Source organism: Aquarana catesbeiana, linkage group LG06, assembly GCF_042186555.1.
Source record: "Aquarana catesbeiana isolate 2022-GZ linkage group LG06, ASM4218655v1, whole genome shotgun sequence".
Lineage (NCBI taxonomy): Eukaryota > Metazoa > Chordata > Amphibia > Anura > Ranidae > Aquarana > Aquarana catesbeiana.
In genome coordinates, this window is record NC_133329.1 from 175,339,251 (window position 1) to 175,364,092 (window position 24,842).

At 42.3% G+C, this 24,842-nt stretch overlaps 1 protein-coding gene across 11 annotated transcripts in view; it reads left to right on the plus strand.

Moving 5' to 3' along the window:
* Nucleotides 1–24,842, plus strand: part of MARF1 (meiosis regulator and mRNA stability factor 1) — a 453,542-nt gene that overhangs the window by 290,809 nt on the left and 137,891 nt on the right. For all 11 annotated transcript variants that reach the window (XR_012235026.1, XR_012235025.1, XM_073591154.1 and 8 more), the window contains 3 exons: nt 2,573–2,793; nt 4,696–4,838; nt 22,824–22,957. Coding sequence is in view for 9 of the 11 variants with exons in the window: in XM_073591154.1 (XP_073447255.1) it covers nt 2,573–2,793; nt 4,696–4,838; nt 22,824–22,957 (498 nt within the window). In the remaining 2 variants the exon portion in view is untranslated. The remainder of the gene's footprint in view (nt 1–2,572; nt 2,794–4,695; nt 4,839–22,823; nt 22,958–24,842) is intronic.

The following is a 24,842-nucleotide window of genomic DNA, read 5'->3' on the forward strand; positions in this document are numbered from 1 at the left end:
ATACACTCCATACATAGCTGAATGGTTATAAAAAAACGGTTAAAGCAGTATTTAGAATTTAAAACTCTGTTCAATATAATTACATTGCGTTGAACCAGAAGCTATGCGGTGGTAACAATCAAATTCTATATTGGCTCGATATGTTGCGCGCCACATGCACTTCTTCAGGAGCTCAGAACTGAATACTGTAATGAACAACAAATTTACAATAAACGATTCATCGTGGTGTGTTATAATCTATTATAGTTAGGTCTAAGATATAATAGTGTCATGAGTACCAGAGAAACTGCCCATAAGGCCCAAAGGGATGTACCTATCCCACAGAGTCCCGGTGATAATCAAGCATTGTGGGGACGTATGTAACATAATAGGGGAATAATATTTAATGGGTCTGTTCTGCTCCAACAAGGGTAAAGCTCCTGAATGATCAGACAGAAATGGGAAGGGAAGAAAAGGGGGGGGGGGACAGGGGGAAGGGAAAGGGGAAAAGGTGGGGGTGAGGGGGAGGGAAAGGGGGGGGAGGGTAGTTGAAACCAGGGGGGAGAGGGAAGGGGCTGGGGGAGGAAGGGGAGGAGAAGAGTGGGGACAAGGGTGGAAAAGGGGTGGGGAGAAGAGGGGGGAGGGAAAGGAGTGCAGGGAAGGGATGTTGCTAAATTGGGATATCATTTGAGGGTGTGTATCATAGATATTAGAAAATTGATTTGCCAATACAGTTGTAAAGTCCCTGAGGGTAAGTGTAATGTGTACTTCAAATGTGACTACTATTATAAACACGTAATACTAGGGGGTACTCTAAGATATTATGTATAAATATTTACTTCTATCTTTTAATATAATATATTTTATAATGACATTCTCATAATTAGTCCAGCCCCTACACACAGCAATCAATCACCTTAATTAATTAATCTTATAATTCAACGTAACGTGAATAATCACACATTTTCTGTGCTATCATGAACTGAATCCTATTTGTTCCTCCTTTTTACTCCTTATTTTAAATATTTTCTAATAAACCAGAATTTTAACTACAAATCTAGTAATTATTGTGCCTAAAAAGTCTCAAGCCCAAATTTGCTAATTTCTTCTAGTCTAATACGATAAGACGTGGCACCCGCAACCTAGACCGTATCCGCATGACCACTATGCGTTGATACATTCAGTAGCTTAATAAACCATCAATTTTAAATTGAAATACAAAGGTGCAATGGACATATAACCATAATCTCTCCAAAATCTCTCCAAAAGTTGTTGTGCAAGTTCATATAATCACACATAAATTAAACTAAGTCCAAAGTGCAATCTGCTAAAACATGCAATAAAAATATCCTTTCTATGAATTTTAGCAAATTCATATAGTTACACATAAGTTATGCAAATCCATATGTTATCAGAATATAAAGTGTGTGTGTGTGGTACACTTTGTATGAAATGGCCCTTCCAATATGTGAAAACCACTTACAAAGTCCAAAAGGTGCAAAGGTGCGACTGAAATTGGTTGATTAGTTCCAGCACCAAACACCAACAATTAGCATACGCCTCTTACCAGATGATGATGTGGACCAAACATTATACTGGTCATAGGTGCATGTGATAACCCAAGGAAAACCGGCATCAGAAGCAAACGATGGCTACTCGATAATGACTCAAAATAAAGTAAGGAATAAAGAAACAAACTAGCATAGTTAAGCCCGTTTAGGTTCATGTTTTTGTTTTTTTTATTTAGAAGTAATAAAAGCTCAACCTATCATGGCTCTGATTCCTCCTGTTTTGAATTGTAACTGTACTGTCTGCCCTAATGTTGTAAAGCTCTGCGCAGACTGTTGGCACTATATAAATCCTGTATTCATCATAAAGTACCTTTTAAAATTACTTGTAAGCATGCGACAAACAAATCCGATCCCAGCAGACTGTCGGCTCATGGAAAAACAAAGCCGCAAGTGTCGGCTCAACATGCGTGATGTCAGTATCGAGCCGAGCTGAGGCGTTTCATCGCCCGTGATGTTCTCTTAGGGGCAGGCCGAATCGTTTTCTTGGATTCACCTGTATCTGTTGCCCACCAATTGGGACTGCTTTTGGACAATTTAACTGTTTCTGAATTCCTGTGTCGCTCAATGGATGCAAAATAAAATTGTTTGATTTTGTAAAAAAAAAAAAAAATCTTTTTCTTGAGTCTGAGGGGCATGAGTCCAACCACCCCTGTGTTTTTGTTTTTTTTTTATGGCTGTGTATTACTTCTACACATAAAATGTAGACCTGTTGGGTAGAAGGCCCAACATATATATATATGCATTGCTAGCTTACAGTTTTTCTGTTTGCCAGCGTCCAAGCCTCCTGTAGGTGGCAGTATAACAGGAATGTAAAAACAGTCCAATCTACTTGAATTAATGTCAAACCCAAGAAACTTCTGTTTTATCCACTGTGATCAATACATTGACTGTCAGCATTTCTGTTGTGGTACAGCTAAAGGGAAGTGTAGCTGGACATCAGCACTTGTCAGAGTATGCAGTCAGTGGGGGGGTGAGCTGATCATGTCTTGATAATTTGTGTTTTTTTTTTTTTTGTCCCATAGATCCTTGGATGTTGCGTTCAAAGAGCCCAGTTGGGAACCCTCAGTTGATACAGTTCAGTCGAGAAGTGATTGACTTATTAAAAAATCAACCCTCGTGCATTATGCCAGTCACCAAGTTTATACCAACCTATCATCATCATTTTGCAAAACAGTGCCGTGTGTCTGATTATGGCTACACTAAGCTGATGGAACTGCTTGAGGCTGTGCCACATGTTCTGCAGGTAAGCAACTTCAGAGTAGGGAATCTTAATTGCTTTATTTTCAGAACTAATCACACCACCTTTCACATGATGTGAAGTTCAGCTTGCCTTCTTCCCTGACCTGCCGCCAGAAAGTTAAAATTTTGCTTGAGTTTAAAGGCTGTGCTTACATTTGAGAAGATTTTTAAGAGCTTTCATTCTGAGAGAAACAGGTGGGGTTTTAGGCCTCTTTTATACAGATGCAGCAATCGGGTCTGCCGTTAGTTTTTTAGGTAAAACTGATCGGATCATCCATTGTCCTCCTATAGCATGGTGGTTGTCAACGGACATCCGGTCCTATCTGCTAAAAACAGACTGATGGTTATCTGTTCCCCCATCTATCTGGCGGAACGGATAGCAGTCGGATGTTAATGAACAGGTGGTCCGTTTACATCTGATCGTCCATAGAGGTGAGCGGGCTGTGTCTATGTCCGCTCTGCCTCAACAGAGCGAAAACAGACCAGCCATCTGCCTGTTTAACAGGGATCAGCAGACAGTTCCCCCCCGAGTAGGCGGACTCCAATGAATCCTGCCCCATGTGAGCCCATCCCCAGAGTTTTTCTTGAGTAGACCTAGATGTTCAGCCATGCATTCCTTTTAAAATCCTGTCTAATCCTATACATACAAGCTGCAATCCCCTGTAGGCCATTTGTATCGTGCTTGTCCTGGCGTCAGTCTTTAAGAGGTTGCGTGGTGCTAAGCAGGCCACAGAACAGGCACAAATAAGTATGATACTTGTCAAACTGAATAAGGGAGGGCATAAGAGCCCAACAAGTTTAAGTCTACATTCACATAGACGTCTAAATTTCAAGTGTTTAGCTGCATTTGGAAGACTTTTTTCTAAAAGCAGCTGGACTCACACAACGCAAAGTAATTGTTGTTCATGCATAATGATGAGCAAAGTTGCAGGCAGTTTAGCAGTCTGGATCTAAACGTTATCTATCGCGCTGCGTCAAGGGTCTACTTTCTGCAGCTAAACACGCATTGTGTTAAGCTGTAGTGCATTTTAGCAGCTGAAAATAACACACTTCCCTTTTTCTTCCTGAAGTTTGTACCTTCTCATGTTGGTTCTCATACATCCCCATACTGGTATTCATTCTTCGCAGACGTGGTCTAACAGCTGTTAAAGGTGGACACTGACATTCTGGTAAGGTTGTAAAATTTATTGTGACAGGTTCTGATTTCCTCATACGTCAAGACAGAATTTCACCTAGTTAGATGCTGGGATGTTTGGGGTTGTACCCATCTTCGCTTCATTTGCCTCTCTGCCTCTATCTCTCAGGGCTGGCTCACATCAGAACACTGTGTGGGAAAGGCACATTCCGTGCACGTTTTTTCCTGCACTGCCCTTGCAATCTGCATGCGGGTGCCAATTAACTGTTAATGACACCCCAAACACAGGTTGCGTTGCAGTGCGTTTGTGGGTACCAAATCATGTTACCGCAGTACCATGCAGCTTGGTGCAGTACATTTTTAAAAGTATTGCCATGCGTGTGAACTGCCCTTCACACAATGGTAAGTACCAGCTTTGCGCTGCACTCCATTTTACAATTGCACAACTCTATCTCCTTACTCAGAAAACTACCAACAAAAGTGAAAGTGCTTGGGGGGGTATGCGGGGCGCACCTCAATGCAGCTAAACTAATTTACAAATCGCAACTATCTGTAGGGAATATTTCCATTTTTTTTTTTTTTTTTTTGCAAGTTACTGGCCTTTTTGCTGCTGTCAGATACAAATATCTGTGAATGTAGTCCACAAAGTTTTTAGTTTATGGTTTCTTTTTTTTTTTTTATGCTGTGTGGCCACTATGACCCATGTTGGCTAATTGTAGCACAGTAATATTTGTCTGTAGTTGTATTAATTTGTGAATTCTTTCTGTTCAGATTCTTGGCATGGGCTCCAAGCGTTTCTTGACTCTGACTCATAGAGCGCAGGTAAAGCGTTTTACCCAAGATCTTTTAAAACTACTCAAGTCCCAAGCCAGCAAACAGGTTATTGTAAGGGAATTCTTACAAGCTTACCACTGGTGAGTATGTGCAGCTAGTAATTTCTTTATCCTGTATGTTCTCTGGGTATATCCATATTCTGATCAATGACACAAACCGGTGTGAATGTTTACCCAAGTATAAATTGCATATATTTTTTGTATAATGTAACCCTTTTTCTGCCATTCCTTTTTTTTTTTTTTTTTTTTTTTTTCTTTCAATTTTTCACCACCAGTGACCAGAACATTTTTGCTTCATCTGAAAGCGTAGAACCTGTAGAATTAAGATGGTGCTATTAACTTGTACGTCTCATGGTTGTTGCATAAATGTTTATCAAGGCTTTATGTTCAATAAAATTACACCACTAAAATGTTAGCGTGCGCACACACACATGGCTTCCTAAATATTGCAAGGATAAAACTATCCAGTGACAATCAAAGGAAAACCGAAGTGTAAGTAAGCAACTTGTGTATTTTGACTTTATAATTGTGCTCATTCACATAGCAGAAGTTAAAAAATGCATACATATTTGCTCTTTCCTAAACTCCAAAACTGAAAAAGTCCTCTAATATAGAGAAGTGGCTGACAAGTTCACGTTTACTGTAATTCATTGAGGGTACTGTGCTGGCAGGTCTCCTTAATGGTTGTAAACTAGATTTGAACAATTTCTGTCAAAACAAAGGGTTAAAGGTCAGAAAGCTGGGCATCTGCATTGTGAGCTAATGAGGGGAAAATTAAATTTGGTGCCTCTTTGCTAGTGGTGGGGTCACATTAGGTTTCCTCATTTCAAAATGTTCAGGGTAGCTTGCAAGTCTGCCCGAGGCCTGCTCCAAAGAAACGCCTAGAAATGTAAGGATTTTTTTTTTTTTTTGCGCAGAGCTGAAGGTTTACTTTATTGTAATAACATGAGAAATGGGAAAGGAGAGATGGTAACATTGTATCCAGGCAGACTGAACCCAGAGAGATGTATTTACTAAAGGAGTAGCTCGTTTCAAAGCCAAGAATCTCTTTGCAATGGGAACTTGCACCCAGCTTAGGCCTCATGTACACTACAGCTGCTAAACTAAAGTTTAGGAGCATTTGGGCTTTTTTTTTTTTCAGCAGCACCTGAACTCTCCTCTGATCTTATGTGTACATGTAGACTCAGTTGTTTATAGTAGTTTAGAGGCAGTTGAGGTTACAGGCATTTTTTTGAAAACAGATAAATCACATTCAGGACTGTAGTTTAAATGGACATATGTGTGTCACCGGTGCAAAAATAAAAAATACTTGTATAGTGTTTAGACCTAAAAACCTTAAGTGCTTGAAAAATTGATAAACTAATATCAAGAAATATTATTAAATATAGAAAAATGAGTTGCTGCAATCAAAAAGTTCACCAATAAGTGAAAAACGAAATAAAAATTAAATTTCTGTTGAATGCGCTACTCTAATTTAAATGCACCACTCTTAAAAGTCATACCTGTGTAAACATTATAAACTAAGACCATATGTCTCATGCAATGGTACCTAATTTTCCAAACAACTGAATGTGCCCTAAGTATATTTCAACATAAAATCAATACAAAATTGGTATATAACATTAACATCCAAAATATCCAAACTATAATGTCCAAATTCTTGTGCAACATGCAATGTGCAATAGATGCAGAGGTTTCTGTTAAGACCGTCCTTTTATAAATTTATAACTTATATCATCCGTTAATCTTTGTGACACTTCCACCACTTCAGTAACAATACCACCACCACATGGATTAGCCACTTACCAGATGCCAATATAAATGCGCCTTTGGTTCATTTAGTAGGGATAACCACTCCACCTGCAATGTATTCTTTGCTGACCCCCAAATGCGCTATATGTGAACCATATCCATCCTCATAAAAAATAGACAGCGATCATTGCGCAATATATAATGACTGTTTATGTTAAAGTCTGTACACTCACATTTTGTGGTGCTCGTAAGCCGAGCTAGGCGAGAGCGAGGTTTGAAGAGCAAGCCGGGTGAAAACGAGGCTTGCACCGCACGCCGGCATAGGAACTATATGACACCATCTTTACACCCATTACAAACCTCTGGAATAGCTTGGTCCCGGCTTACGAGCACCACAAAATGTGAGTGTACAGACTTTAACATAAACAGTCATTATATATTGCGCAATGATCGCTGTCTATTTTTTATGAGGATGGATATGGTTCACATATAGCGCATTTGGGGGTCAGCAAAGAATACATTGCAGGTGGAGTGGTTATCCCTACTAAATGAACGAAAGGCGCATTTATATTGGCATCCGGGGAGTGGCTAATCCTTGTGGTGGTGGAAGTGTCACAAAGAGTCACGGATGATATACGTTATAAATTTATAAAGGATGGTCTTAACAGAAACCTCTGCATCTATTGCATATTGCACAAGAATTTGGACATTATAGTTTGGATATTTTGGATGTTAATGTTATATACCAATTTTGTATTGATTTTATGTTGAAATATACTTAGGGCACATTCAGTTGTTTGGAAAATTAGGTACCATTGCATGAGACATATGGTCTTGGTTTATAATGTTTACACAGGACTGTAGTTTACTGGCATTTCAAGCGCTAAATGCTTGTAACCGTGGTAAACCGTGTTTATGTTTAAGCGTTTTTAAAGGGTAAAACCTTCCTGATGATGATGATTCAGCATATAAAAATGTTAAAAAAAAATTTCACCACATGCTGTTGCCTGCATTAATGGATGAGTCTAGTAGCGATGAAATCTGGTCCTCTTTTATAATTTTCTATCTAGCCACAGCACCATCAGGAGCGTTTTCTCGCATGTGCTCCTGATGGAATTCATAGTGAGAAAACAGAAAATGAAACCGCTATCTACAAGCACACTGCTCTCTGCTGCTGCACTGTCTTCTCTCACAAAATGGCTGAAATACTTAATAATTTACTTTTTCATTCATTGTGGACATTTGGAAGGGTCTCCTGAGGTTCTTTAAAAAAAAACACTTCTAACTTCAAATGTTCATAACTGCTGTTAACTCACATAAACTCAGTATGTAAAAGCTGTAAAACTGATGTTTCTTTATCGTACATCATGGGACACAGAGCCTTAATTAATGGGTTATGGGCCACCTTCAGGTGTTGACACTGGTATACCCAATCAAGGAAGTTAACTCCCTATATAACCCCTCCTCCTTCCAGGAGCACATCAGTTTTTTTTTTTTTTTTTTGCCACTGTCTGAGGTGTTGGTCACGAGTGAAGATGTGCTCTGAGGAGCTCCAGGAGCGATCCATGCTGGATTTAAATTCCTCCATTGACCGGATCCATCCAAGCTACTGAGGCCACAGGATGGTACCTTGCATAGAAGAACAAGGTTTTGCCTGTAAGCCTCTCTTTTGAGGGCTGGACCCCAGGAACCAGGACTCTTTTTGGTCATGCTACATCACCTAAAGTTGTTCCTGAAGGGTGCTATTCAGGTCCAAAGGTGTGGAATTCCTATAATAGGGATCCGGTCTTTGAAGGTTACTAACGCTGCCTGCCGTGATGGGTGAAGTTTGGATCTGTCTGTTTCAGCAGTATCCTGCAGAGAGGAAAAAGTAAGGGAAGAAACTTAGGAACTGAAAAGTCCACCTATGCCTTTTTTTCTTCCATATGAACACATTGTAAATGCCTTAAAATCTCCTCTAGAGGGTGTAAAGATACCTTGTGCTTCTCAGCAGCTCTTTGTCCAGCTACAAACAGCAGTGTGTCCCAGTAGCAGGTGGGGGTTTGTATTTGAACAGCATGTTCCTCCCCCCCCCCCCAATTGGGGAAAGTAAGGGGCTGGGGGGTATAGCATTTTTTTATGTAAAAGCTGTACTACATCCTACATTTGGGTAGTGTTGCATGTCTGAATAAATCATTACATTGAATTGGCAAAAATGACAGCGCTAAACTAATTTACACTTCGAAAACAATAAGCCTCAACTGCTAAATAAAATGACCCCCCCCCCCCCCCCCCGAGGGGTTCGGGGCGGCTTATTATACTGGCATTTGCTGCTAGACTATTGCTCAGCAAATAGTATATTTGCCTTAAAGCAGTGGTCATCAAACCCTGTCCTCAGGGCCCACTAACAGGCCAGGTTTGCAAGATAACTGAAATACATCACAGGTGATATAATTTGCTGCTCAGTGATTGCAGTATTCTAGTCTGCATCTCCCCAAGGTAATACATAAAACCTGGCCTGTTGGTGGCCCTGAGGACAGGGTTGATGACCACTGTTTTAAAGTGCCTCTGCAGTTCTCTATCCCATGGAGGAGAAATTCACAAAAAGATGGAAAGTACCAGCAGTTGACGCTGCGATTTCCAGCATCAATACAAATTTAACTTGTCTAGTAGACAATACACAAATGCTTAAAGATCCAACCGATAACAAGTTGGAATTTCTGTTAAAATCCTCTTTTTCCTTGGCAGGAGCTGTTTCTCAGCCTGCAGTAGCTGCAATAGGCACCTGTCAGTCCCTAAAGGACCAGTTCAAGGAGACCCTTAAGGAGGTCCCTGCACAACAGGCCTGTGAGTTGGCTGAATTACCAAGGGTGCTCTGTTTTGCCATAGACGCCATGAAAGACTCTATTCACTAGGCGTCCCGCCTTGCGCATGTGCTAATACACATGCGTAGGACCCTGTGGTAAAAAATTGGTCAGCTGAAGCACCTTGCAAAAAGCTTTGACTAGTTTCCCTTTTTCATGGGGAGTGACTTTTTGTGGATGAATTGGATAAATATATCCAAACGATTTCTAGTGGGAACAGTACTCTTTTGCCAGTCAAAAGAAAGTATAAACCTCCTTCATTTAAACTGATTTTTCTCTCCTGCGCGTGGGGCACTGCCTGTAGGCAGTGGCAATGTCCTCCACCGTCAAACTCTAGAGGAAAGCCTCAAGGTCAGGCCCAGGCACAGAAAACATTTCAGCCCCTATATACATGATTTAAAATGTGTTTTTCCTCCACCCTGCAGGGCCTAGAAGGAAAATTAGCGACTTTATTGGCATTCGCTATCCAAAAGGATAGGAAGCGTGTTAGATCCCCCACCTTAGAGGATGAAGAGTTACCCTCAGGTGATCATGAAGAAAAGCAAACCGATTACTCCTTTGCGGAGAAAACAACTGGAGTTGAACCTTTTTCAGCCTTGCAATCTGAGAGATTGCTGGTACAAATCTCTTAGAGATGGTTTGTGCCTCTTTCAAGCTACCTCTAGCAGAGTCAGCTGATAGTTCTGTTTCTTCTTTTGTTCCTTAAAACCCTCACAGCCTTTTCATGCGTTTCCTGTACATATACAGATCCACGCAGAAATTCAACAGATCCATTCTAGATCTAAAGAATCTAAATCAGTTCCTGAAGATCCGCTCCTTTCTATGGAGTCGATCAGGTCAGTAATTTCTATCCTACAAGGAGAACTTCTGGCGTCTGTCGGCATCAGGGATGCATATCTGCACATCCCTATATTTCCCGCTCACCAAAGGTTTTTGCGGTTCGAAGTAGAACAGTGTTTCAGTTTGTATCCTTGCCCTTTGGGCTAGCTATAGCACTCCGTGTTCACAAAAGTGCTAGCTCCACCTCTAGCCAGGTTAAAGGAACAGGGCATAAACATTCTTGGCATACCTAGACAATTTATTGCTAATAGACCAATCGGTGTTTGGAGCAAAGTGTACGCATTACAACCAGTTACCTGAAAAGTCTGGGTTGCGTTCACAACCTAGAGAAGTCTCCCTTAAAATTGCTAAAAAAGCTGGAGTATTTGGGTCTGATCATAGATACAGCCCAGAAAAAGGGTGTTCTTGCCCCAGGCAAAAGACAACGCCATAAGAGTTGGTGCGGAGGGTGAGGTCAAAAGGAGATACCTCCATTCGCCTTTGCATGGGGTGGTTAGGAAAGATGGTGGCTTCATTCGAAGCAGTTCTCTATGCCCAGTTCCATTTGAGACTGTTGCAAAACAGTTTTCTATTTACTTGAAACAAAAGGATCCAAGCTTTGGACTTGCCAATGCAGCTGTCTCCAAGGGTGTCCCAAAGCCTCAAGTGGTGGTTACTAAAGAATCTGCTAAAAGGAAAATCCTTCAGACCAGTTATCTGGAAAATGGTAACGACAGATTTTATTTATTTTATTTCAGGTACTTATATAGCGCCATCAATTTACGCAGCGCTTTACATATACATTGTACATTCACATCAGTCCCTACCCTCAAGGAGCTTACAATCTAAGGTCCCTAACTCACATTCATACATACTAGGGACAATTTAGACAGAATCCAATTAACCTACCAGCATGTCTTTGGAGTGTGGGAGGAAACCGGAGTACCCGGAGGAAACCCACGCAGGCACAGGGAGAACATGCAAACTCCAGGCAGGTAGTGTCGTGGTTGGGATTCGAACCAGCGACCCTTCTTACTGCTAGGCGAAAGTGCTACTCATTACACCACTCTGCCGCCCACGATGCCAGCCTTTTAGGCTGGGGAGCAGTACTAGAGAAGACAACTGTCCAAGGATAGTGTTCAAGAACCGAAAGAGACTTGCCCATCAACATCCTAGAGATTCCAGCAGTGCGTCTGGCTCTGAAAGCCTGGACTTCCAGGTTAAGGGATTCTCCTGTCAGGATCTAGTCCGACAATGCCACGGCTGTGGCCTATATCAATCACTAAGGGGGCACCAAGAGTCTCATAGCAAAGGGAGAGCAGCACCATACTCTAACTTGGGCAGAAAGGAATATTCTGTGCCTATCGGCAGTCTTCATCCTGGGAATAGAGAATTGGCAGGCGGACTACTTAAATCACCAGCAGTTATTCCCAGGGGAATGGTCTCTTCACCCCGACATTTTTGGGCTGTTTGCCAAAGATGGGGGACTCTGGACGCAGATCTTCTTTATCACACAATTCAGGACACAGGCTGTCTATCATAACTGCACCTTCAGCAGATTGGACACTGTTAAAGCCACTTAAAGCTTTAAAACCCTCTCACATATAAACTCCTCTCGCCATTTGACCCTTGTTGTGGTGTGTGTGTGTGTGTGTGTGTGTGTGTTTTTTTTTTCTCTTTCTTACGTTCATTGAAGGACACAACTCAGCAAGATTTTTAGTGTTCTTAGCTGATGGAGACATCTCTGTGGAAGAGAAGATTGTTGTTAGCAGGAATGGAGATCTCTTCTATTGTAACTTCGTTCAAACTACACCTAGCCATGGCAGCAGAGGGTGTCTGTTTTCTGGGTCAGTGCCATCTGGCTTCATTCTGCAGAAACTGTACTTAGCCCTGCATGATGACAGGAGTTAAACTTTAATGTAGTTACTGCACTCGGCAAACAGGCGACACACCTGGTTACTTATTAGAGCATTAGAGGGAATGGACCTCCATTTGGAGGGAAGTGTGCAAGGTGAACCCTTGTTGGCCCTGGGGATACTTGCTAGGGTGGGTTAAGTTGGGTGCTTGGCCACCAAAAATGGATCTGGGCAACTGCTGGTCTGTCACTTACTTGGTTCTAGATTCAGTGCATCTGAGTTATGGGCCCTTTAAGATGGTCTTCACTTCTAAGGAGGGCCAGGCTAGCCAGGCCTTTGGAACAATACACATTTTGTGAATAGCTGCTGTTTTTGGGTGCTCCAGTGCATTTGTGAAATCACCTTACTGCTGCTCCTTACTTTGTAAGGAAGCATGCATAGGTGCCATCTCAGTATTCCAGTTTTCCCGCCCCATATGTGCGGGCATCAGTTTGTCCTCTGGTGCAAGGGTGTAATTTTCTATTGGAGCATGTTGCAGCTGGATACGTGAGGCAGACGGCTTCCTACTCAGATCCCCACTGCCAGACAGCCTTGTACAGTACTAAATGAGCAGTGCAGTGCTCAGCAGAAGTGTGTCTAATTTCAGGTGATATGACATGAGTACCGCTTAAGAAAATCAGCTGACATCGGAAGTCCCTAAGCAGAGGGAGCTTAAATTGTTTGCTATAGTGATATGTTGGACACTTGTGGTCTTGTCCAGGTGTCTGGCTAGGAACCCTAATGGCACTGGGTATAGCCAGTACTTCCAACATCAGTTAGCCCAGTTTCTATCAGCTTTGTGCTAATTTGTGGCCATAATAATGATGCGGTTTTGGTCATCTTATTGTACTTCTGTCTATACAAATGAAAAGCTGGTTAGCTGTACCTGCCTGTTAGATTGGAAAATATGCCATTTGAAGGTGAACACCCTCTTGGGGAGCCCTGTATGTCTAAATCAAGAAAGTGACAGGTGAGAAAAAGTAACTTTGCCTAGTAAGGAGCTGAGGGTCTCTGCAAGTAAGCCAGGTCCCTCAGCTCAAAAAGTTTTCCTTTTCATTCTTCCTAGTCACCCAAGTCCAAAGACAAACTAAGCAATTCCATTCACCTATATGCGAATCAAATGCATTTTTGAACCGCAGCCAATTCGCATGACGTGAATCCAATGCGTTTTTTTAAACTCATTCGATTCACATGACATGTGAATCAAACCAGCTTTCTATAGAGCTGGTTCACCTATCTGTGGTGCAGCAGCATTGCTAATTTGCAGCGAATTTAAAGAGTCCTGTGAGTTTTCAAGCTGAATCACACATCGTTTAGAACACAAATTTTATCTGAAATAAAAAGTGTGGACCCCCACCACCACCACTAATCAATTCCATGCCATTTCGGGTCTGGTAAGGATTTTAAGGAACTCCATGCCAAAATTAAAAAAAAAAAAAAAACATGCGTGGGCTCCCTCACCTTACCCCCCCACCCCATAGACCCATAGGCCTGATATGGATTTTGAGGGTAACCCCCACAACAATTTTTTATTTTTTAACGTGGGGTCCCCCCAAAATCCATACCGGACCGTTATCAGAGCATGGGGGGAGGACCGTCAATGCAACTCCCCCAACCCCCACCCACCAAAGCCTCTACCCCCACAACCCTGGCTGGGGGCTTATCGGAATCTGGCGTCTGTTTGTTTTGTTTGTTTTTCTTTTTTTTTTTGTTTTTTTTAATAAAGGAATTGTCAAACAGTTTTTTTTTTATACCTGCCGGCTAATGTTAGATGCTCGTGGCTCCAAAAATGAGCATCTGAACCGCATCTAAAACACAACTGAACAGCTGGTTTGGAAATTCACAGTGAAAACTGAAACTGGTTCACATTGGTACGACGATTTAAAGCGGGGGTCCACCTATCTATCGTTTTTTTTTTTTTTTTTTTTTTAGTTCATTCACAAACTTTTCTTCTCAGCATTACATACTCACATATTGTGTGTAATATGTCCGCCTGTGTCAGATTTCGTCGGAAAGAATAACTTATATTATTCACTGCAGGCGGTTTCCATCTTCATTGTGGGCATTTGAAGCCCACAAGCATTTATTTCCTGGATGTGGTGAATGCTGTGCTCCCAGCATTCACCGCTCGTTCCTGCACATGCTCAGTGGCATCCTTGGAAGCCTGAGACTAGCTCCCAGGAGTCTGGGAGAGGCTAGAAACAAGCCTACTCCCACGGGAGGAGAACCAGGAAGTGCAAAGAAGAATAGAAAAATAAAAGGTAATTACGGCGATTTACATTTTTTTAAATGGCATGTCAGCATCTAGGCAAGGAAGAGAATACATACAGATATTGTTCAAAATTTGGGTGGAACCCCGCTTTAACATGGGATTTGGCATGTCAAATCCCATGTCAAATTGGCGGCAATTACCGGCAATGGCACCGTCCTAATCGGTGCGGCGCTGCACTGTTTTCAAAAAGTAGTTTCTGTACGATTTTTTGTGATTTCGGGCTGCGAATTACATTGACATCTCTGCATAAACCTGCGCAGATGTCTCTGAAATCGTAGCTGAAATTGGGACTGACATGCGGTAGTGAAATCGTGCAAGTTCAGCTGAACTCGCACAGCTTCATTCCTGCAGGTTAGTGTGAACCTAGACTAAGTCTTAGTTTTCAAACTCTCCAAATCGGGTCCCAAATTGCATTCACAATTAATGGGCATCCCCACTGTTAATAGGGGGTCATTTGCTCTCCACCTAATTTTTGGCCATATGATGTGCTTTTGTCTCCCCTGCACAGAGCAAATTTGATAAACATTGTCCCAACTTCAGGCTCAAGGTGTTGTGATGCAGACCCCTTTCTGGACCTCAAGTCGCTAAATCTCTTTCTCGGAATAGAATCCACGGGAATGGTCACAGTGGTCCTTCTGCTAGGGGAAGTCTTGGCATAGATGGACCTAAGAGATACATACTTACAGTCTGATCTTTTCCTCCTCACCAGCATTACTTATATAGGACAAACCTTTTCAGTTTGTGGCTCTTCCATGCAAACTGGCCATGGCTCAGTCTTTACGAAGGTCTTGGCCCTGGTGCTTGCTCTGTTATGTTCACGGGCATTCACATCTTGGGGTACCTGGATGACCACTTTTGAGGTAAATGTCAGTATTTGCCCTGGGGCCAAACCTCCCAATGGACAGTATAGGTCTTTCAAAGAGAAGTATGAGCTTTGCAAAAAATAAATAAAAATTATGCTCACCTAAATGTGGCATGGATTCGATGCTGCATCTGTCCCCTGTCAGCTCTGAGGTAAGTACTGAGCGATCAGACAGTGATTGCTCAGTAATCCCCTCCGCTCTGAGCAGAGAGCTGAGACTGTCAGTCTCTGCCTCTCTCCTCTCCCCTTCTGTGCTCCCTAAAGTGCTGGGCTGTGGAATGGGTAAGAGGGGCTACCTCTGGCTCTCGGATTGCTGAGAGACTCAGCCAGCTGCCTGTCTAGGCTTCTGGGTGGATCCCGAACATATTTTCAGAGCTTGGCTGATGTCACAGAGCTGGTCCGACAGTGGGCTTTAGCTGAAAACTGGGCACAGGAGTGCAGAACAAACTGCACTCCTGTGATCTAGAGAAGAAGTACTGTGCTTCTCCTTTTCAGAGGTTTGGTTGGATTATCAACCTACATAAATCTGGTGGCCTCCTTCAAGGTGGTTCTGTATGCTTAATGGCATTCCAGCCTCCTGCAATACATTAGGTCAACCTGGAGCAAGCCGATGCAGCCCCCTGGCTTGACCAGTTCCTAGATGTGGTGAATGTCCAGTCTGTTGCCAAAACTGGGCAGATCCTTCCATCCACTGAACTAGATAATTGCTGCCTTGAATGCCACCCTTTTCAGATTGGGGCAGAGCACTAATCACAGCACAAGGGACTTGGACTGGACTCAGAGGAAGACTTGACTTCGATCAACATCTTGGATCTGAGATTTTATTTGAACTTTCCCTTTTTGGTGGTGTTAAGTCCTCTCCTGGCATTCTTTCCAACTCCACAGCTGTGGCATACACCAACCAGCAAGGAGACACTAGAAGTCAAGTAGATCAGAAGACAGATCTCATCCTATGTTGGGCAAAGAGCAATGTCTCGGCCTTATCTGCCACACACATTCCAGGAGTGGAAGACTAGCAGGCAGACTAAGTCAACAGATACGGACTCTGGGGAAATGGTTGCTACACATCTGTGTTCAGGGAGGCATGCTGTGGTTGGGGGGACTCCAGATGTGGACCTGACATCCAGGATCAACAAACTGGACAGCTTTCTGTCCAGAACCATTGATCCTATAATGTTGGCAGTAGACTCTGACTCTATCAATTTCATCAGATTTTTGCACTCCCCTTGCTTAAATTAAACATCAGCTTTGCGGGAATTAAGTGGAAAGAGCTACGGAGATTTTGATGGCCCCAAACTGGCCAAGAAGAGCTTGGTTCTTGGATATTTTATGCCAGTTAATGGAACCATCCTGACCTCTTCCTTTTTCCAGACCTTTTGTCTGAAGGTCCCATTTTACCACCTACTTCATGGTTACTGCCTTTAATGACATGACTGAGGCCCATGTCCTAAGGAAAGGGTGGTCAAAGAAGCCGTGAATCCCCAGAAATATCACGTCTCATAAGATATACTATTGTACCTGGAAAGCAGGGGGCAGAAGAACCATTTTCTTATTACTGGGTTTAGTAACACTTTAACTGCTATGTAAGTAGCAGTAGTACAAAGTAGTCAGTCCCAATCAATGAAAATACTGTGCAAAATGTGCAATCTTTAACACGAAATTAAAGTGCCTTGTGCTTTTCTTCTTCTGTTGAATTACTCTCCAGTGCCATTAATCCACCGCATGTGTAATAAGGTCCCTACTCACCAGGGGCTAGTTGACCCTCTTGTCGTATGACAGAGGAGTCAAATCGCTTAGGTGGTCTCTCAAGACCCATGGTCCCTTCTAGCTCAAGCCAGGATCCTTCTTCCTCGGTGGGTCCTCATGGAATGTGCAGGTGTTTATGGAGAAAACAAAAGGAAGGATGGGCCTCTCATAGTGTAAAAAGTTCCAGACTTTAATAAAATGTACTGTAATAGGTTACATCCACTTTAAAAATATGCAGTGGTTGAAATCCCAATAGGCAGCGTAAGCCGCAGACTACTCTGCTCCAGCGTGCGTTCCAATTGCACATGAGTCTCCACACCGTGCGTTCCAACTTGGCGCGTTTTGTCACCACATAACTTCAAAAGCTTAAAGACAATGTTACCACCCCCATATTGCTAAACGTTTAATCTTGCACATATCAAGCCGCAAACTCCAGTCTAGACTTGCGTCTCTGGTATTTAGCGTATCTCACAAAAGTGAGTACACCCCTCACATTTTTGTAAATATTTTATTATATGTTTTCATGTGACAACACTGAAGAAATTACACTTTGCTATAATGTAAAGTAATGAGTGTACAGCTTGTATAACAGTGTAAATTTGCTCTCCCCTCAAAATAACTCAACACACAGCCATTAGTGTTTAAACCGCTGGAAACAAAAGTGAGTACACCCCTAAGTAAAAATGTCCAAATTGGGCCCAATTAGCCATTTTCCCTCCCCGTTGTCATGTGACTCCTTAGTTGTTACAAGGTCTCAGGTGTGAATGGGGAGCAGGTGTGTTAAATTTGTGTTATGACTCTCTTACTGGTCACTAAAAGTTCAACATGCCCCCTCATGGCAAAGAACTCTCTGAGGATCTGAAAAAAAGAATTGTTGCTCTTCCTAAAGATATAAGAAAATTGCTAAGACCTAAAACTGAGCTGCAACACAATGGTCAAGACCATACAGTGGTTTAACAGGACAGGTTCCACTCATAACAGGCCTCGCCATGGTCGACCAAAGAAATTGAGTGCATGTGCTCAGCGTCATATCTTTGGGAAATGGACATATGAGTGCTGCCAGCATGGCTGCAGAGGTTGAAGGGCTGGGGGGTCAGCCTGTCAGTGCTCAGACCATATGCCGCACACTGCATCAAATTGGTCTGCGTGGCTGTTGTCCCAAAAGGGAGCCTCTACTAAAGATGATGCTCAAGAAAGCCTGCAAACAGTTTGCTGAAGACAAGCAGACTAAGGACATGGATTACTGGAGCTATGTCCTGTGGTCTGATGAGACCAAGATAAACTTATTTGGTTTAGATGGTATCAAGCGTGTGTGGCGGCAACCATGTGAGGAGTACAAAGACAAGCGTGTCTTGCCTACGGTCAAGCATGATGGTGGGAGTGTCATGGTCTGGGTCTGCATGAGTGCTGCCGGCACTGGAGAGCTACAGTTCATTTAGGTAACCATGAATGCCAACATGTACTGTGACATACAGAAGAAGAGCATGATCCCCTCCCTTCGGAGACTGTGCCGCAGGACAGTATTTTAACATAACCCCAAACACTCCTCCAAGACGACCACTGCCTTGCTAAAAACAAGCTGAGGGTAAAAGTGATGGACTGGCCAAGCATGTTTCCAGATAAGCATCTGTGGGGCATCCTCAAACGGTAGCTGGAGGAGCACAAGGTCTCTAACATCCACCAGCTCCCTAATATCGTCATGGAGGAGTAGAAGAGGACTCCAGTGGCAACCTGGGTAGCTCTGGTGAACTCCATTGTTAAGGCAGTGCTGGAAAATAATGGTGGCCACACAAAATATTGACACTTTGGGCCCAATTTGGACATTTTCACTTAAGGATGCTTTCTTTTGTTGCCAGCGGTTTAGACATGGCTGTACGTTATTTTGAGGGGACAGCACATTTGCACTGTTATACAAGCTGTACACTCATTACTTTACATCAGGGGTCCTCAAACTTTTTAGACAGGGGGCCAGTTCACGGTCCCTCAGACTGTTGGGGGGCCGCACTGTAGTTTTTAAAAAAATATGAACTAATTCCTATGCACACATCTTATTTGTAGTGCAAAAAAAAAAAAAACAGGAAAAAACAGTACAATATTTAAAATAAAGAACAATTGTAATCAATATGAACTTATTAGTATTTCAAACTCCCCTCATTACAGAACCACTCCCAATCACAGACTCACCCCATAACAAAGCCCCACCATGACAGATCCCCCCCATCACAAAGTGCCCCAACACAAACTCCTCTCCATCACAAAGCCCCACATAAGATTCCCCCATATCATAGCACAGACTCCCCCCCACGGACTACCCCATATCACAGATCCCCCCCCCCATATCACAGATCCCCCCCCCCATATCACAGATCCCCCCCCCCATATCACAGATCCCCCCCCCCCCATATCACAGATCCCCCCCCCATATCACAGATCCCCCCCCCCCATATCACAGATCCCCCCCCCCATATCACAGATCCCCCCCCCCATATCACAGATCCCCCCCCCCCATATCACAGATCCCCCCCCCCATATCACAGATTCCCCCCCCCCATATCACAGATCCCCCATCACAGATCCCCCCATATCACAGATGCCCCCCCATCGTTATTACACTGCCGCCCCTTCTATAATATCAGAGCACTCCCACTCCCCTCTGTTACCTGTATCACACAAGACACGAAGCATGGTAGGTCCGGACAAAGGGCGGGACTTTGCAATTGAAAGGCAGGTGATTGATTCCTGGGACCGCCCCTGATGCCTAGTAACCAATCACCTGCTTCTTAACACAAAAGGTCCTTTGTCCAGACCTGTCATGTTTCCCGTCCTGTGTGATAAAAGTAGCAGGGGGAGTGCTGTGATGTTAAAGGATAAACGCTGGAGGGCCGGATTCGGCCCGCGGGTCGTAGTTTGAGGACCCCTGCTTTACATTGTAGAAAAGTGTAATTTCTTCAGTGTTGTCACATGAAAAGCTATAATAAAATATGTACAAAAATGTGAGGGGTGTATTCTTTTGTGAGATACTGTAAGTGTTGTAAACGGAATTGCTTTTTTACTAGTGTTTGTGTGTGTATATGTGTGTATGTATAAGTGTGTGTATATTTATGTATGTGTGTGTATATGTATATCTAGATATATAACACACACAGTGGGGACGGAAAGTATTCAGACCCCCTTAAATTTTTCACTCTTTGTTATATTGCAGCCATTTGCACAAATTATTTAAGTTCATTTTTTTCCTCATTATTGTACACACAGCACCCCATATTGACAGAAACACAGAATTGTTGACATTTTTGCAGATTTATTAACAAAGAAAGACTGAAATATCACATGGTCCTAAGTATTCAGACCCTTTAATGTGACACTCATATATTTAACTCAGGTGCTGTCCATTTCTTCTGATCATCTTTGAGATGGTTCTACACCTTCATTTGAGTCCAGTTGTGTTTGATTATACTGATTAGACTTAATTAGGAAAGCCACACACATGTGTCTGTATAAGACCTTACAGCTCACGGTGCATGTCTGAGCAAATGAGAATCATGAGAATGGGAGAAAGTTATAGAAAGTCAACCATCACTGCAGCCCTCCACCAGTCGGGGCTTTATGGCAGAGTGGCCCGACGGAAGCCTCTCCTCAGTGCAAGACGCATGAAAGCCCGCATGGAGTTTGCTAAAAAAAAACACCTGACGGACTCCAAGATGGTGAGAAATAAGTTTCTTTGGTCTGATGAGACCAAGATAGAACTTTTTGGCCTTAATTCTAAGCAGTATGTGTGGAGAAAACCAGGCACTGCTCATCACCTGTCCAATACAGTCCCAACAGTGACGCATAGTGGTGGCAGCATCATGCTGTGGGGGTGTTTTTCAGCTGCAGGGACAGAATGACTGGTTGCAATCGAGGGGAAAGATAAATGCGGCCAAGTACAGGGATATCCTGGACGAAAACCTTCTCCAGAGTGCTCAGGACCTCAGACTGGGCCGAAGGTTTACCTTCCAACAAGACAATGATCCTAAGCACACTGCTAAAATAACGGAGTGGCTTCCCAACAACTCCGTGACTGTTCTTGAATGGCCCAGCCAGAGCCCTGACTTAAACCCAATTGAGCATCTCTGGAGAGACTTAAAAATGGCAACGTTTACCATCCAACCTGACAGAACTGGAGAGCATCTGCAAGGAGGAATGGCAGAGAATCCCCAAATCCAGGTGTGAAAAACTTGTTGCATCTTTCCCAAAAAGACTCATGGCTGTATTAGATCAAAAAGGTGCTTCTACTAAATACTGAGCAAAGGGTCTGAATGCTTAGGACCATGTGATATTTCAGTTTTTCTTTGTTAATAAATCTGCAAAAGTGTCAACAATTCTGTGTTTCTGTCAATATAGGGTTCTGTGTGTACAATGAGGAAAAAAAATGAACTTAACTGATTTGTGCAAATGGCTGCAATATAACAAAGATTGAAAAATTTAAGGGGGTCTCAATACTTTCTGTCCCCACTGAATATATAAAATCACTTTTAGTAAAAACGCAATTCCATTTACACCAACATTTAAATACCAGAGACAGGAGTCTAGACTGGAGTGCTTGATATGTGCAAGGTTAAAAGTTTTTGTAATATAGGGCAGCAACATTGGTGAAGAGAATGTGATAAAAGGTCGAGGGACGCACGTGCAGTTGAAATGCACGCTGGAGCCGAGTAGTCCACAGCTTCCGCTGCCTATTGGGATTTCAGCTGCTGCATGTTGTTTAAAGTGAATGTAACCGGTTACGGTACGTTTTAATAAAGTATGGAACTTTTTACGCTATGAGAGGCCCGTCCTCTGAGAGAACCCACCGAGGGAGAAGGATCCTGGCTTGATCTTGAAGGAACCATGGGTCTGTGAGACCACCTAAGTGATTTCTGACTCTTTATCATACGACAAGAAGGTCAACTACCTCTGGTGAGTAGGGACCTTTATTACACACGTGGTGGATTGGTGGCACTGGAGAGTTATTCAATATAAGAAAAGCACAAGGCACTTTAATTCCATGTTGAAGATTGCACGTTTTGCACAGTGTGTTCATTGATTGGGACTGAGCACTTTGTACTACTGCTACTTACATAGCAGTTAATACCAGTTTTTATAATGGTTTACCACAGACTGTTTTTTGGAACATACATTTATTCATATTTGTCATTGATTGTTGGACATTCGTAGGATATAGAAATCAACTTGGGATCACAATATTAATCCAATAGGAATTGTTTAGTTTATTTCTAATTTAATTTTAGTTGTAATTTTTCACTCCACCATATGTGGCAAGCGCTATTTGCACATAGGGCTTACCCTATGTGCCTACGTTTATAATATTAGTATCAACCTACGGTTGGGATAGATTCTGCGATCAGTTAGCAAAAAAGCACTCTTTTGCGTTTAAAAGAAGTCCCTGACTTTCCAAAAACGCAGTGGCACAAAAAGGTCTTGTTGTGAACATGTTCTATAGGAATCCGTGTTAAAATGTCCTGCATTTCTGCATTGCAAAGATGCATTGATGTGAATAGAGCCTAAATGGATCATTGATGTGTTGATTGATGCACTTCCTTTTATACGTATAGATTTGTTATGGCACAAATTATATATTTAATTTTTTTATATATACCTTCCGGTTGATGTATGTAGTAAATTAGGTAGCCAGTGTGCTTTCAGAAGCAGCAGTTGAACACTAATTTTGTTCTTTTATTGTAAATGGTGCCATTGCTCTTATGAAAATTGTCTGTTTTTTACTTGCTGGTTTCTGAATGTTATCTGGTCTGAAAAGCCTGACTTTGTATCAAGTCTCCTCTTTTTTTTTTTTTAGCTTGCAGTGGGTTTAATATGCTCTTTATTTTACACTTCTAGGTCATTTTCAAGAGACTGGGACATAACAGAATATGGAGTGTGTGAACTGGTGGATATTGTATCAGAGATACCGGATACCACAATATGTGTTTCTCAGCAAGACAATGAGACTGTGATCTCCATTCCTAGAAGGGGTATTAAACATATTATTTTATATGGATACGCTATAGGAGCAGTATGTTTTTTATTAATAAAAAAAAAAATGGTGGCAGCCAATGAATAATGGACCGATTTTGTTACACAATGCATCTTGTTGCCAAAATTGATTTGGTTGTCAATGTTATGGTTTTATACAGAAATGTATAGGTTAAGCATTGCACAGCAATCCTATCAGATCGTAAAGTGCATATTTTTGCAAACGAATTAAGGAAAAAAAAACATTCTGTACTCCAATAAATGTACAATTCTTCCCAATCTTTTCTCTGCAAGTACAGAAAAAAAAACCCTGCTCTTGCAGAAATCCAGCTTATACCTTACTTTTGTGTTCTGCTCTTGCATTGCCTCTGCTGCATTGAAATCTGTGTTGTCAGCTCTGCATTATTTGCTGCTGAACTAAACCTCTCTCCTTTTCATCTTTATAATGTAAGGGGGGAGGGTGTTCTTTCATCTGAAAAGAGTAAAGTAAGCCAGGGCTGATTGGGATTTCAGTGCAGCAGAGGCTGCATTGTCGGCACAGAACAAAAAGTTGTTTTATTTTTTATTTATTTTTATCCCCCCCACATCTAGAGTGACATTTTTGCCCATTGTTCTATGCAAAATAGCTCAAGCTCTGTCAAATTTAATGGGAGAGCATCTGTGAACAGCAATTTTCAAGTCATGCCACAGATTCCTAATTGGATTTCTAACACATGAATATGCTTTGATCTAAACCATTCCATTGTATCTCTGGCTGTATGTTTAGGGTCATTGTCCTGCTGTAATGTAAACCTCTGCCCCAGTCTCAAGTCTTTTGCAGACTCTAACAGGTTTTCGTCTAAGATTGCCCTGTATTTGGCTCCATCCAGCTTCCTGTCAACTCTGACCTGCTTCCCTGTCCCTGCTGAAGTAAAGCATCCCCATGATACTGCCACCACCATGTTTCACAGTGGGGATGGTGTGTTCAGGGTGATGTGCAGTGTTAGTTTTCCACCACAAATAGCGTTTTGCTTTTAGGCCAAAAAGTTCAATTTTGGTCTCATCTGACCAGAGCACCTTCTTCCACATATTTGCTGTGTCCCCCACATGGCTTCTCGCAAACTGCTAACATGACTTCTTATGGCCTTCTTTCGACAATGGCTTTCTTCTTGCCCCTCTTCCATAAAGACCAGATTTGTGGAGTGCATGACTAATAGTTGTCCTGAGGATAGATTCTCCCACCTGAGCTGTGGATCTCTGCAGCATCCCAGAGTTACCATGGGACTCTTGGCTGCTTCTCTGATTAATGCTCTCCTTGGCCGGCCTGTCAGTTTAGGTGGACAGCTATTTCTTGGTAGGTTTGCAGTTGTGCCATACTCTTTCTATGTTCAAATGATGGATTGAACAGTGCTCTGTTAGTGGTTCAAAGCTTGGGCTGTTTTTTATAACCTAACCCTGCTTTGAACTTCTCCACAACTTTATCCCTGTGCTGTCTGTGTTCCTTGGCCTTCATGATGCTGTTTAACTAAGGTTCTCTAACAAACCTCTGAGGGATTCACAGAACAGCTGTATTAATACTGAGATTAAATTACACACAGGTGGACTCTATTTATTAGGTTACTTCTGAAGGCAATTGGTTCCACTAGATTTTAGTTATGGGTATCAGAGTAAAGGGGGCTGAATACCAATGTATGCCACACTTTTCAGATATGTATTGGTAAAAAAAATTGAAAACCATTTTAATGGTCAAGTTTAAAAAAAGACACAAGTCCATCAATAAAAAAAAAAAAAAATCCTACAAAACACACACAATCCTATACCCACAGTTGGAGTCCATACCTCTCTTAATAAAAGAAAGGACTTTGCTAGCTTTGGAAACTGTAGCTTGGCATTTGATGAAAATTT